Source organism: Salvelinus fontinalis, chromosome 23 (assembly GCF_029448725.1).
Source record: "Salvelinus fontinalis isolate EN_2023a chromosome 23, ASM2944872v1, whole genome shotgun sequence".
NCBI lineage: Eukaryota > Metazoa > Chordata > Actinopteri > Salmoniformes > Salmonidae > Salvelinus > Salvelinus fontinalis.
This window is the reverse complement of record NC_074687.1, coordinates 8779400-8795474: the sequence shown is the minus strand read 5'-3', so window position 1 is coordinate 8795474 and position 16075 is coordinate 8779400. Positions and strand designations below refer to the sequence as shown.

The 16075-nt window shown below is 42.0% G+C and overlaps 1 protein-coding gene across 2 annotated transcripts in view; it reads right to left on the bottom strand.

Moving 5' to 3' along the window:
- Positions 1–16075, bottom strand: part of LOC129820823 (syntaxin-binding protein 5-like) — a gene marked incomplete at its 3' end in the record, with an annotated part of 165381 nt that overhangs the window by 127799 nt on the left and 21507 nt on the right. For both annotated transcript variants that reach the window (XM_055877812.1, XM_055877813.1), the window contains 1 exon segment: positions 5689–5786. In XM_055877812.1, coding sequence (XP_055733787.1) covers positions 5689–5786 — 98 coding nt within the window.

Sequence of the window (16075 nt, the reverse complement as noted above, 5' to 3'; positions counted from 1 at the left end):
CACTGCGATGCAGTGCCCTAGACCACTGCGCCACTCGGGAGGTTGTCTCATATAAACATCATATCCCGTTTACAAAACTGATCAAATAATTTATGTTGTCGAAAGGTAATGATTAAATAATTCCACTCTGAAACCATATAATTGTATGAAATTGATTATAATCATAAAATTATAATCTGATGATGTGTGTAGTTTTAGTCAGAATTAGATTAAACAATGTATCTGTATAGTGGAAAAACAGACTGTCTGAGCAAGGTGTAGCTTAGGATTTGAACTTGTATGTGGGGGGCCGAAGAAAATACCGAAGACCAATTAAACTGTGTTTGAACCGACCTGGCTAGAACTCTGAGAAACTGATGAGGACAGGGAGTACTTCTCAAGGTTTCCCTAATCTTGGGGGAATGAACTGTCGGCTGGGTAGTGATACACAGCGGTGAGAACTATGGAGAAGGATACAACTCACCTACTGTTTCTGTGTATGTATATGCGTAGGATATCTACTGTTTGTGTGGAAGTATGTGCGAAGGATATCTACTGTTTGTGCGCAGCTATAAAATGGATGTCTTTGTATTGTGGACTGGAGAACGTTCTCTGAATAAACTGTACAGACCTTTTGCATAAAGCTGAGTCTTTGCCTAATTATTATTAAACCCATGGTCTTACAAACCTCGGGGATTGGTCAAAGCTATTGATTGATAGTTATTATCATTGGGATTGAAAATTCTCATGACAAAAAAACACCCCGAAAAAGCTTATGATAAACCCGGATAAGATGTCTGGGATATGCTGATCTTAGATGGGATCCTGTGGCATGTCAACATCTCATCCCGTTTAGTGTTGTTTCTCGCAGTCTGCACAGGCTCAGTTTCACATGTCATTGGTGTCGTGTGATGATTAGGGCTCCCGGGTGGCGCAGTGGTCTAGGGCACTGCATCGCAGTGCTAGCTGCGCCACCAGAGTCTCTGGGTTCGCACCCAGGCTCTGTCGCAGCCGGCCGCAACCGGGAGGTCCGTGGGGCGACGTACAATTGGCATAGCGTCGTCCGGGTTAGGGAGGGTTTGGCGGGTAGGGATATCCTTGTCTCAGTATGTAAAATGTAATGAAAATGTAAAAAATTTAGTAAAATGTATGCACTCTACTACAAGTCGCTCTGGATAAGAGCGTCTGCTAAATGACTAAAATGTAAATGATGCTTTCATCTGATTGTAAAACAAATCACAAAACAGTAGGCTACCTGCACATGTTCAATCCACCGTAACAATGAATTCTGCTTCTACTCCGTACTGGACAGTATAAACAACTGGTAACTTTCTCCTCTAATTTAGACAACTTTTTGCTGACATTTGGTAAGCCATATTATAATTTCCAAAATGTTGTAAGCCATTTGTTTGTCAACTAAAGTTATATACAGTACATGCAGCTTCTCTTCTGTCATAACTTGTTACGCCAGAAAACAGTAAAGTAGTGCTCACCAGAATAATGTCTTACGTCGATAGAATGAGTGCATTAGTAATCTAGTGAACACAAGTTAAATATGTCTGTTTCCTTTAGGGACCGGGGAAAAAGCCCAATAACTCCAAAACAATGGAGAAACAATGGAGAAATTGGTCCTTTGCAAATTGTCCCAAATGTCATCAGTTTGACCAGTTTTAAAGGAAATACAAATCGTAGAAAAAACAAGGAAACACGTTCCTGACAAGACTTCAGTTCGTCTAAGGGGTCGATATGCTGTGTGGTTGAAATACTGTCCGCTTGCAGAGCAGTGTCAAAGATGACACATCACACAAGCACTCACATTTTCTCAAGAGATGCTGAAAGGAAGAAATCATACTTCTCCACTCCTCTTCTCGAGACAAAATGAACAATTAGATATATTATTTTACTGCAAGAAATGCATAATTCTGCAGGAGTTAATATTGTATGAAAGGATATTATGTGAGAGGTTACAGGGATGCAGTCCGTGTCTGTACTTCAGTTACTGCTCCGTTTAAATGAGGAATATGATATGTGTTCATGGACACAGGGATAATCATGAGGTGGACATCAAAGGGGCATGTCGACAGCTTATCCCAATAAGACAGTAATAGTGGTCATTGATAAAACTGTCATTACACGAATAGAGGGCTGTAAAATCATCTAATTTAATTAGGCTGCTAATGGGTTGATGGCGATGAACATTTACGCGCGTGTGTGTGTGTGTGTGTGTGTGTGTGTGTGTGTGTGTGTGTGTGTGTGTGTGTGTGTGTGTGAGCCCATTAGTGGTCCTATCATCAGACTGAATACAGCCCAGCAGTGGTCCTATCATCAGACTGAATACAGCCCAGCAGTGGTCCTATCATCAGACTGAATACAGACCAACAGTGGTCCTATCATCAGACCGAATACAGACCAGCAGTGGTCCTATCATCAGACTGAATACAGACCAGCAGTGGTCCTATCATCAGACCGAATACAGCCCAGCAGTGGTCCTATCATCAGACTAGACTCAAATTGCCGTTCGTTCTTCACCCCATAACATTATTTTCTTTCCTCCTCTTTCTCCTCCTATTCCCTCAATGTCAGCCACCCTCTTATCTTAAACCCTTACTTCCCTCTCATCTTATCTTAAACTCTTACCTCCCTCGTCTTCCCTCTCCTCTTAAACTCTTACCTCCCTCGTCTTCCCTCTCCTCTCCTCTTAAACTCTTACCTCCCTTGTCTTCCCCCTCCTCTTATCCTCATAATTCCCTGCCTCTCTCCTCCCGTTCATGTATCCTCCACTCTCTCCTTCCATCTACCCTCCTCTCCCCATCTCCCTCTCTCTTCTCTCCTCTCCCTCTTTCCTCCCATCCTCTCTCTCTCTGTCTCCCAGTAGGTTGTGTGAGGGCGAGCGGTCGTTGTGGGCAGGTTAGTGTGTTTTTTGATAGGCTTGGATGAGAAGTGACTGTCCTCCAGACAGAACAGGATTCTATTACCTGACCTTTATTGAAAAGCCATTCTGTTTCACATTCAGTATGGCACGGCAGGATAATAGCAATGTAAAACACAAACACAGAGACGAACTGATACAAATACACAGAGAGAGAGAGAAAGAGAGAGAGAGAGAGACTGATAAACACACACAGACAGAAACAGAGACAGACTGTCAGTGTGTTGCTCTGTGCTGCTACAGAGTCAGTGTGTTGCTACAGTTAGCACGCAGAAGAAAACACTGGGTCACAGAGATTGAGTAAATGGAGATACAGAAAGGCTGATTGAAAGCCGTGCACTGACCAGATACAATGCTATTTCACAGTAAACAAGTCATCCACTGGCGTATAAGGAGGGGCACTCTACATGTACAGCACTTACTGCCACCGAGGAAAGCTGATCTATCTCCAGTGACTTCGGAAACTATTCAGAACCCGTGACTTTTTCCACATTTTGTTGCGTTACAGCCCTATTTTTTTCATGGATTAAATAATTTTTCCATGACCATGACCCTTCATCCCCAACTGCTCAGTTTTGCCGGGCGGCCAGCTCTAGGAAGAGTCTTGGTGGTTTCAAACTTCTTCCATTTAAGAATGATGGAAGCCACTGTGTTCTTGAGGACCTTAAAATGCTGCAGAAATGTTTTGGTACCCTTCCCCAGATCTGTGCCTCGACACAATCCTGTATCGGAGCTCTACGGACAATTCTTTCAACCTCATGGCTTGGTTTTTGCGCTGACATGCACTGTGGGACCTTATATAGACAAGTTTGTCCAATCAAATTGTAGAAACATCTCAAGGAGTATCAATGGAAACAGGATGCACCTGAACTCAATTTAGAATCTCCTAGTAAAGGGTCTGAATACTTATGTAAATATTTACTAAACATTTGTAAAAATCTGCTTTCACTTTGTCATTATGGGGTATTGATTAGGAAAAATATACATGTAATCCATTTTAGAACAAGGTGCTAACGTAACAAAATGTGGAAAAAAGGGGGATGGGATCGGAATACTTTCCGAATGCACTGTAACTATGACGATGACTCAACATTATACACGTCAGCTACCACAGCAAGTGAAATCACTGCAACACTTATCAAAAGAGCTGTAGTCAGTTTTAGAACGGGTGGCAAGTAATAAGCTGGTCCTACATATTTCAAAAACTAAAAGCTTTGTACTGGAACAAATCATTCACAAAAACCCTAAACCTCAACTAAATCTTGTAATGAATAATGTGGAAATTGAGCAAAGTGAGATGACTAAGCTGCTTGGTGGATTGTAAACGGTCATGGTCAAAACACAGTGATGCAACAGTAGCTAAGATTAGGAGAGGTATTTTCAAAATAAAACGCTGCTCTGCGTCCTTTACAAGGTTCCCGACCAAACAAGACCAACAGGCTCTAGCCAGGTCATATGTTCGAGTACCACAAACATTTGACCCAGAACAGAGCAAAACGGCCCTTAAATGTACACGGAGACGTTCATGTCAATCTCTCCTGGCTCAAAGTAGAGGAGAGGTGAACTGCATCACTACTTGTCTTTGCGAGAAGCACTGACATTTTGAAAAATACCAAGGTGTTTATTCAAATGATTAGCACACAGCTCAGACACCCATACTTTCCCAACAAGACATACCACCAGGGGTCTCTTCACAGTCCCCAAGTTCAGAACAGACTTCGGGAAACACAGAGTACTACACTGAGCCATGACTACAAGGAAGTCCATTCCATATCAGGTAACTGACGCAAGCAGTGAAACGAGGCTACTCAGGTGAGAAAAAAGCCTCAAGCCTCATGTATTGTATTTTATTTTATTTTTTATTTTATTTTTTATTTGGCGTACCCCCGACGGCATTGCGCATACCCCAGTTTGAGAATACATACCCTAGTCTATACCTGGACACTTTCAAATGACAAGTAGAGAAAGAAGGGAGAGGGAGAAGGAGAGACAGAGTGGTAGATACATTTTTTTTGTAAAATAGAAGAAAGAGTAGATAGAGAACAAGATAGGGAGGGAGAAAGAGAGACTTAAAGAGAGTCTTAAAGAGAGAGTCTTAAAGAGAGAGACTTAAAGAGAGAGACTTAAAGAGAGAGACTTAAAGAGAGAGACTTAAAGAGAGAGACTTAAAGAGAGAGACTTAAAGAGAGAGACTTAAAGAGAGAGACTTAAAGAGAGAGACTTAAAGAGAGAGACTTAAAGAGAGAGGGGAAAAAAATAATGGAATAGAGAGATGGACTGAATGACGGGCCACATGAGAGCCGTGATATTTGTGTTTAGCCTCTCAACGCTAATGATCATTCAGTCATGGGTCTCCTCTCCATCAAACAGAAATCTGAGCTTTCCCTCCAGTCAGCGTTTCATCAAAGCATCTGCTGAAGGTCCAGCGAGAAAGAGGGAGACAGAGGAAGAGACCGACAGATAGGGACAGGGTGAGGGAAAAGAAAGAGAGAGGAAGAGAGGTATTCTCAGTACCAACACACTCACACTCTCTCTCTCTCTCTCTCTCTCTCTCTCTCTCTCCAGGATGATGCCGGATATATGAAAGTATAAACTCCTACCTGGGGGCGCAAGAAGGCTCAGGTGCCTCCTGGGAGCACAAGCTGGCAAACAGACAGGTTTGACTCCGCGATATGACAGCCATGACAACAGCGCCGGAGAGGGGGGATGAAGAGGAGGGAGGAGAGGAGGGATGAAGAGAGGGATAAAAAGAGTAGAGCGGGGGCGAAGGAAAAGGATACATGCGTATGCCTCCTGTTCTGGAGCCGATGGCCAGGATCTTCTGGACGGGGTCGAATGCCAGGCAGGTGGGCTGGTAGGGGAAGCCATGGCGTACCGTCTGCAAAGAGAAAACAAACAAGAACATTAACATTCACATTCAATACACACTTTCAAAGTATATAAAGCTGTTATTGAGTAGGAATCTGTCTGCAGGAAACCTTTATTTTCAAGTCAAATTACTTAATTATAGTAGACTATTCATCAGAGACAAAAATGCACAGGCACACACACAGACAGATAGACACAGGCACACACACAGACAGATAGACACAGGCACACACACAGACAGATAGACACAGGCGCACACAGACAGACAAATAGACACAGGCGCACACAGACAGACAAATAGACACAGGCGCACACACAGACAGACAAATAGACACAGGCGCACACACAGACAGACAAATAGACACAGGCGCGCACACAGACAGACAAATAGACACAGGCGCACACACAGACAGACAAATAGACACAGGCACACAGACAGACAAATAAACACAGGCACACACACAGACAGACAAATAAACACAGGTACACAGACAGACAAATAGACACAGGCACACAGACAGACAAATAGACACAAGCACACACAGACAAATAGACACAAGCACACACAGACAAATAGACACAAGCACACACAGACAAATAGACACAGGCACACACAGACAAATAGACAGGCAAACACACACACAGACAAATAGACACCTAAACATAGTCTGAAATAGGAGCAATGATTCCAGGAGCACGAGGTCCGCGTTATTGGAAATGACAATTTGTTCTTTATTGACATGCCTGGTCAAACAAAGGTCAAATAAAATACAAAAGACCCATGACAGATCAGACAGATCAGACAGATCAGACAGATCAGACAGATCAGACAGATCAGACAGATCAGACAGATCAGACAAGGGGGAAAAGGAAGGGGCTTCTAGAATGGACAAAACAGCAAGAGAATGCACACTAATGTTCTCTCCATGGTGCTGAAATATTCAGCGGCACTTTCCAGCTTAGACAAACGTTCAAATCTGCACGGGGTGCTGTCCACTAGCAGTGGTGCTGAAAACCACACTAGCACTGCCCAGGCTCTACAGTCACTGGCCACAATCTATACTGATAATATAGTCGATGCACAGAATCTATACTGATAATCATACCAGCATTGGCCACAATCTATACTGATAATATAGTCGATGCACAGAATCTATACTGAAAATCATACCAGCATTGGCCACAGTCTATACTGATAATCATACCAGCATTGGCCACAGTCTATACTGATAATCATACCAGCATTGGCCACAGTCTATACTGATAATCATACCAGCATTGGCCACAGTCTATACTAATAATCATACCAATATTGACCATAGTCTATACTGATAATCATACCAGCATTGGCCATAGTCTATACTGATAATCATACCAGCATTGGCCATAATCTATACTGATAATCATACCAGCATTGGCCATAGTCTATACTGATAATCATACCAGCATTGGCCACAGTCTATACTGATAATCATACCAGCGCTGTACAGACAGAGTTGTGCTGAAAAATGCATCAACGGCTTGGGTCTGTCCGCTGTCTGTTTGATGGTGAATTACATAGAGGCGACAACAACTGGGAATGGACAATAAAGCTGTGTTATCCACTGACCACCCAGGAGACCCAGACAGCTACATGTTACTTACTGACCACCTAAGAGACCCAGACAGCTTGCTACATTATATTTTAGTATAGCTAGTATAACTAATTAACTTTTGTGAGTGTAATATCTACTGTCAAAACATGTATTGTTTATTTCACTTGTGTGTATTATCTATTTCACTTGCTTTGGCAATGTAAACATATGTTTCCCATGCCAATAAAGCCCTTACCTTGAATTTAAATGGAATTGAGAGATACAGAAACAGAGAGACAGACACAGATACAGACACAGATACAGACACAGATACAGACACAGATACAGAGACGTAGAGACAGAGACGTAGAGACAGAGGTAGAGGTAGAGGTAGAGGTAGAGAGAGAGAGAGAGCTCAATGGCTGCTGAGTTCTTCTGCGAAAATATATAATTAGAGTTGGATAAATGTAGATAAACTTGAATTGCTATACAATATACAAGCCCCAAGATGAAAACTTTCAATCCAAATAAAAATGCCATACCTAAAACCCTGATTTTGGGGAAAAATTACCTGAATGGACCATTACTACCAAGGACGATCAAGAAAAAACTTCTAACAAACCAAAACCTGCAGAAGAAACACAGAGGAACCTGGAAATACCATCCAACACAACACTGAGTGAGTAATGTTCAATCTGAAGCTGGAAATACCGTCCAACACAACACTGAGTGAGTAATGTTCAGTCTGAACCTGGAAATACCATCCAACACAACACTGAGTGAGTAATGTTCAGTCTGAACCTGGAAATACCGTCCAACACAACAATGTAATGTTCAGTCTGAGTAATGTTCAGTCTGAAGCTACTTATGAAGCCAAAAAAGTCAACGACAATAATCTCTATGTAATTTTGTTATATAAAGCTTAATAAATAAGGCTACCAAGCTGCTAGGACAGAACTGACCAGGCTGTAACTTCAATTAGCACTGAAGTGTGAAGTGAGAGGTGTGAAAACTCTTGAGCCTAACAATGGCAGGTGAGTTTCACAGCCCCACTCCAACCCAAATGCAGAGGCCTTTGAAGTGTCCCATTGCTTCTTCCTGTACAGAGGTAATTACAATACAGTACATCATTGATATTAAAAATAACACTGCACTGAATAAGTACAAAAAGAAGCTCCTCAAAGACAATCCAGAGACACTATTTTCTGACTGCTACAAAGAGGGGCATGTTAGCAACTTAATATTCCATACAGACCATCCCCTGGCATGGCACAGTGCCATAAGAGCACACTACCCCTATGTCAAGAGTGAGGGTATTGGCCCAGGGTGGAAACTCAGTAATGGTGCCGGGCATCCTCATGCAGATCCAGCAGGACTTTTACAGGATCAAAGAGAGAGCACTGCAGATAAAAGCTCTCTCTCTGTGATGACTCCCCCATCCTGAGTCTGGGTCTGATCACATCTCTTCAAACTGTCCTGCAGACGAGGAGAGTCACTCCTCCATCCTGAGTCTGGGTCTGATCACATCTCTTCAAACTGTCCTGCAGACGAGGAGAGTCACTCCTCCATCCTGAGTTTGGGTCTGATCACATCTCTTCAAACTGTCCTGCAGACGAGGAGAGTCACTCCCCCATCCTGAGTTTGGGTCTGATCACATCTCTTCAAACTGTCCTGCAGACGAGGAGAGTCACTCCTCCATCCTGAGTTTGGGTCTGATCACACCTCTTCAAACTGTCCTGCAGACGAGGAGAGTCACTCCTCCATCCTGAGTCTGAGTCTGATCACATCTCTTCAAACTGTCCTGCAGACGAGGAGAGTCACTCCCCCATCCTGAGTTTGGGTCTGATCACATCTCTTCAAACTGTCCTGCAGACGAGGAGAGTCACTCCCCCATCCTGAGTTTGGGTCTGATCACACCTCTTCAAACTGTCCTGCAGACGAGGAGAGTCACTCCCCCATCCTGAGTCTGGGTCTGATCACATCTCTTCAAACTGTCCTGCAGACGAGGAGAGTCACTCCTCCATCCTGAGTTTGGGTCTGATCACACCTCTTCAAACTGTCCTGCAGACGAGGAGAGTCACCCCACCAGCACTGAACACACCCAGGTCCCACAACTGCTCCTCCATCATTGAGAGGGATACATTCACAGATCTGAACATGGTAGAGCTCAGAGAGCTAGTCCACACAGACTAGGGTCCACCAGCCACATCATAATTCACACGGGCACAAATGACCTGAGGGCCCTGCAGGAAAGGGTGGCCACAGCACTCAAGAGATTATTGAAAATTCTTCTTCCACTTTCCCCAACTAAAGTGCTTATCTCCACTCTGCAACCACAAAAATACTTTCACCCTGCCACCACACAGCGGGTGAATGCAAGCATTTTGCGAGACTGTGCCTCAAAAACCTAATGTCTACCTGGCCCATCACTCCACCTTGAACAGCCTTTACGACCAGGTCCACCTCTACAAGGCAGAAATCCCAACTTCTGCCAGGACTCTGAAGGACGTCACTCTCAACAGTAGCCCCAGCACCTTACACAGGAGCAACAGAGCAACGGACACCCCGCCCAGACCAGCGAGACACCATCCCAGACCTGCAAGATTCTCAAAACTTCCATTGCAAATCCATCACCTACAGAGAAATGAACCTGAAGAAGAGTCCCCTAAGCAAGCTGGTCCTGGGGCTCTGTGTGTGTGTGTATGTATATATATATATATGTATATTTGTATGTGTGTGTGTGTGTGTGTGTGTGTGTATGTGTGTGTGTGTGTGTGTGTGTGTGTGTGTGTGTGTGTGTGTGTGTATGTGTGTGTGTGTGTGTGTGTATGTGTGTGTGTGTGTGTGTGTGTGTGTGTGTGTGTGTGTGTGTGTGTGTGTGTGTGTATGTGTGTGTGTGTGTGTGTGTGTGTGTGTGTGTGTGTGTGTGTGTGTGTATGTGTGTGTGTGTGTGTGTGTATGCGTCCATAGATATCTGCAGTATGTTTATGTGCGGCCCATGCGTTATTAATCACATATGTGCTAATGAACGACTCAGCCAATAGACTTTCATTTAGCGCCTGGTTTTATTGCCCACTATTAAAAACCCCGGCAGCATCCATATAATCCAGCCCAAGCCAAGTGGACTCGCCCTCTCAATTTACTAATCAACGACATCTCAATTCGCTTTCCAGTCAGTTTTCTGAAGGGAGGCAGCACTATGTGGATACACTGTAGAATATACAACAATAGGTTTCAGGAGTTTACTAATGATAGAACTACAACAGCCAAAGCAGTCTGTTTCTTGGCTTATTCAGAGGAACAGCTGAAAACATCTAACAAAAAAACGAGCGTAAACGTGTCCTGAGTCTCCGTTCTGAACGTGTGTACCCTTGACACCACAGACTGAAAGGAAAGAAGAAAACCTTAGCAAGGACTTGATCGCACAGATAATTCACAGCATGCAGCTATCAAAAGAAGAGCAACATCACACGAGGAAGCAGCAGAGGTGGTATTTGTATTTGTTGAGGTGAGCACATACACAATATATACAGCAGTATGTAGACACCCCTTCAAATTAGTGAGTTCAGCTATTTCAGTAACACCCTTTGCTAACAGGGGTATAAAATTGAGCACACAGCCATGCAATCTCCATAGACAAACATTGACAGTACAACAGCCTTACTGAAGAGCTCAGTGACTTTCAATGTGGCACCGTCATAGCATGTCACCTTTCCAGCAATCAATTTGTCAAATGTCTGTCCTGCTAGAGCGGTCCCTGGTCAACTGTGCTGTTATTGTGGAGTGGAAATGTCTAGGAGCAATAAAGGCTCAGCTGCGAAGTGATAGGCCACACAAGCTCACAGAACGGGACAGACGAGTACTGAAGCGCGTAGCATATAAATGTCCTCGGTTGCAACACTCACTACAGAGTTCCAAACTGCCTCTGGAAGCAACGTCAGCACAAGAACTGTTTGTCGGGAGCTTCATGAAATGGGTTTCCATGGCCGAACAGCCTCACAAAATACTAAAATCACAATGCGCAAGTTTAAAAGTCTTCTAGAGTGGTGTAAAGCTGGTCGTCATTCAACCCTGGAGCAGTGGAAACGCTTGCTCCGGAGTAATTAATCACGCTTCACCATCTGGCAGTCCGACGGACGAATCTGAGTTTTGCGGATGCCAGGAAAACGTTTCCTGCCCGAATGCGTAAAGCCGACTGTAAAGATTAGTGGAGGAGGAAAAATGGTCTGGGGCTGTCGTCATCATGTTACAACATCTACTCTCTTTTTTTAGATTAGTGTTACAGTGATATGTATACATTTGTGGGAATGGTACAGTACTGTACATTGCAATCAATGCAGAAATATTTGATTCATTCACATCACATACCTTTTAATACTCCAGTCTGTTTAGTATTATATTTTATTCTCCTCAGAGGGATCTTCAGGTGTCAAGTATCAAGCTACGCCCATGTCTCTCTCGCCCCTCGTTTTCTATACCAGGCGGTGTCAGACCAAGGTCTGTAATTTCCCAATAATTCCCAAGCCATTCTCTACTACTGTCTGGCAAGTAGTAACGAAGCATCGGGTCTTGGACCAACAGGCTCCGAGACAGCTTCTATCCCCACGCCATTAGACCGTTGAACAGCTAACCGATGGCTACCTAGACTACCTACACTGCTTCTATTTTGCAATGACTCTATCCACACGCTGACAGAATTATATCCATAGACAGAGAATTATATCCACACTCTGACAGAATTATATCCACACACTGACAGAATTATATCCACACTGACAGAATTATATCCACACACTGACAGAACTATATCCACACACTGACAGAACTATATCCACACTGACAGAACTATATCCACACACTGACAGAATTATATCCAGACACTGACAGAATTATATCCACACACTGACAGAATTATATCCACACTGACAGAACTATATCCATAGACAGAGAATTATATCCACACACTGACAGAACTATATCCACACACTGACAGAACTATATCCACACACTGACAGAACTATATCCACACTGACAGAACTATATCCACACACTGACAGAATTATATCCACACACTGACAGAACTATATCCACACACTGACAGAATTATATCCACACACTGACAGAATTATATCCACACTGACAGAACTATATCCATAGACAGAGAATTATATCCACACACTGACAGAACTATATCCACACACTGACAGAACTATATCCACACACTGACAGAACTATATCCACACTGACAGAACTATATCCACACTGACAGAATTATATCCACACACTGACAGAATAATATCCACACACTGACAGAACTATATCTACACACTGACAGAACTACATCCACACACTGACAGAATTATATCCACACTGTCAGAACTATATCCACACACTGACAGAATTATATCCACACTGTCAGAACTATGTCTACACACTGACAGAACTACATCCACACACTGACAGAATTATATCCACACTGTCAGAACTATATCCACACACTGACAGAATTATATCCATACACTGACAGAACTATATCTACACACTGACAGAACTACATCCACACACTGACAGAATTATATCCACACTGTCAGAACTATATCCACACTGACAGAACTATATCCACACACTGACAGAATTATATCCAGACACTGACAGAACTATATCCACACACTGACAGAACTATATCCACACACTGACAGAATTATATCCACACTGACAGAACTATATCCACACACTGACAGAACTATATCCACACACTGACAGAATTATATCCACACTGACAGAATTATATCCACACTGACAGAATTATATCCACACTGACAGAATTATATCCATACACTGACAGAACTATATCCACACACTGACAGAACTATATCCACACACTGACAGAATTATATCCACACACTGACAGAATTATATCCACACACTGACAGAATTATATCCACACACTGACAGAACTATATCCACACACTGACAGAACTATATCCACACACTGACAGAATTATATCCACACACTGACAGAATTATATCCACACACTGACAGAACTATATCCACACACTGACAGAATTATATCCAGACACTGACAGAATTATATCCACACACTGACAGAATTATATCCACACACTGACAGAATTATATCCACACTCTGACAGAATTATATCCATAGACAGAGAATTATATCCACACTCTGACAGAATTATATCCACACACTGACAGAATTATATCCACACTGACAGAATTATATCCACACACTGACAGAACTATATCCAGACACTGACAGAACTATATCCACACTGACAGAACTATATCCACACACTGACAGAATTATATCCACACTGACAGAATTATATCCACACTGACAGAACTATATCCACACTGACAGAATTATATCCATACACTGACAGAATTATATCCATACACTGACAGAACTATACCCACACACTGACAGAATTATATCCACACTGACAGAATTATATCCACACACTGACAGAATTATATCCACACACTGACAGAATTATATCCACACACTGACAGAATTATATCCACACACTGACAGAACTATATCCACAAACTGACAGAACTATATCCACACACTGACAGAATTATATCCAGACACTGACAGAATTATATCCAGACACTGACAGAATTATATCCAGACACTGACAGAATTATATCCACACTGACAGAACTATATATCCACACACTGACAGAATCATATCCACACTGACAGAATTATATCCACACTGACAGAATTATATCCAGACACTGACAGAATTATATCCACACTGATAGAATTATATCCACACTGACAGAACTATATCCACACACTGACAGAATTATATCCACACACTGACAGAATTATATCCACACACTGACAGAATTATATCCACACACTGACAGAATTATATCCACACTGACAGAACTATATCCACACTGACAGAACTATATCCACACACTGACAGAATTATATCCAGACACTGACAGAATTATATCCAGACACTGACAGAATTATATCCAGACACTGACAGAATTATATCCACACTGACAGAATTATATCCACACTGACAGAACTATATCCACACACTGACAGAATTATATCCACACTGACAGAATTATATCCACACTGACAGAATTATATCCACACTGACAGAATTATATCCACACTGACAGAACTATATCCACACTGACAGAACTATATCCACACTGACAGAACTATATCCACACACTGACAGAATTATATCCACACACTGACAGAATTATATCCATACACTGACAGAATTATATCCACACACTGACAGAATTATATCCACACTGACAGAATTATATCCAGACACTGACAGAACTATATCCACACTGACAGAATTATATCCACACACTGACAGAATTATATCCACACACTGACAGAATTATATCCACACTGACAGAATTATATCCACACACTGACAGAATTATATCCATACACTGACAGAATTATATCCACACTGACAGAATTATATCCACACTGACAGAATTATATCCACACTGACAGAACTAAATCCACACTGACAGAATTATATCCACACTGACAGAATTATATCCACACTGACAGAATTATATCCACACTGACAGAATTATATCCACACTGACAGAATTATATCCACACTGACAGAATTATATCCACACTGTCAGAATTATATCCACACTGACAGAATTATATCCACACTGACAGAACTATATCCATAGACAGAGAATTATATCCACTCTGACAGAATTATATCCATAGACAGAGAATTATATCCATACTCTGACAGAATTATATCCATACTCTGACAGAATTATATCCACACACTGACAGAATTATATCCACACTCTGACAGAACTAAATCCATAGACAGAGAATTATATCCACTCTGACAGAATTATATCCACACACTGACAGAATTATATCCACACTCTGACAGAACTATATCCACACACTGACAGAATTATATCCAGACTGACAGAACTATATCCAAAGACAGAGAATTATATCCATACTCTGACAGAATTATATCCATACACTGACAGAATTAAATCCAGACACTGACAGAATTATATCCAGACACTGACAGAATTATATCCACACACTGACAGAATTATATCCACACTGACAGAACTATATCCACACACTGACAGAATTATATCCACACACTGACAGAATTATATCCATACACTGACAGAATTATATCCACACACTGACAGAATTATATCCAGACTGACAGAATTATATCCAGACACTGACAGAACTATATCCACACTGACAGAATTATATCCACACACTGACAGAATTATATCCACACACTGACAGAATTATATCCACACTGACAGAATTATATCCACACACTGACAGAATTATATCCATACACTGACAGAATTATATCCACACTGACAGAATTATATCCACACTGACAGAATTATATCCACACTGACAGAACTAAATCCACACTGACAGAATTATATCCACACTGACAGAATTATATCCACACTGACAGAATTATATCCACACTGACAGAATTATATCCACACTGACAGAATTATTTCCACACTGACAGAATTATATCCACACTGACAGAATTATATCCACACTGTCAGAATTATATCCACACTGACAGAACTATATCCACACTGACAGAATTATATCCACACACTGACAGAATTATATCCACACACTGACAGAATTATATCCACACACTGACAGAATTATAT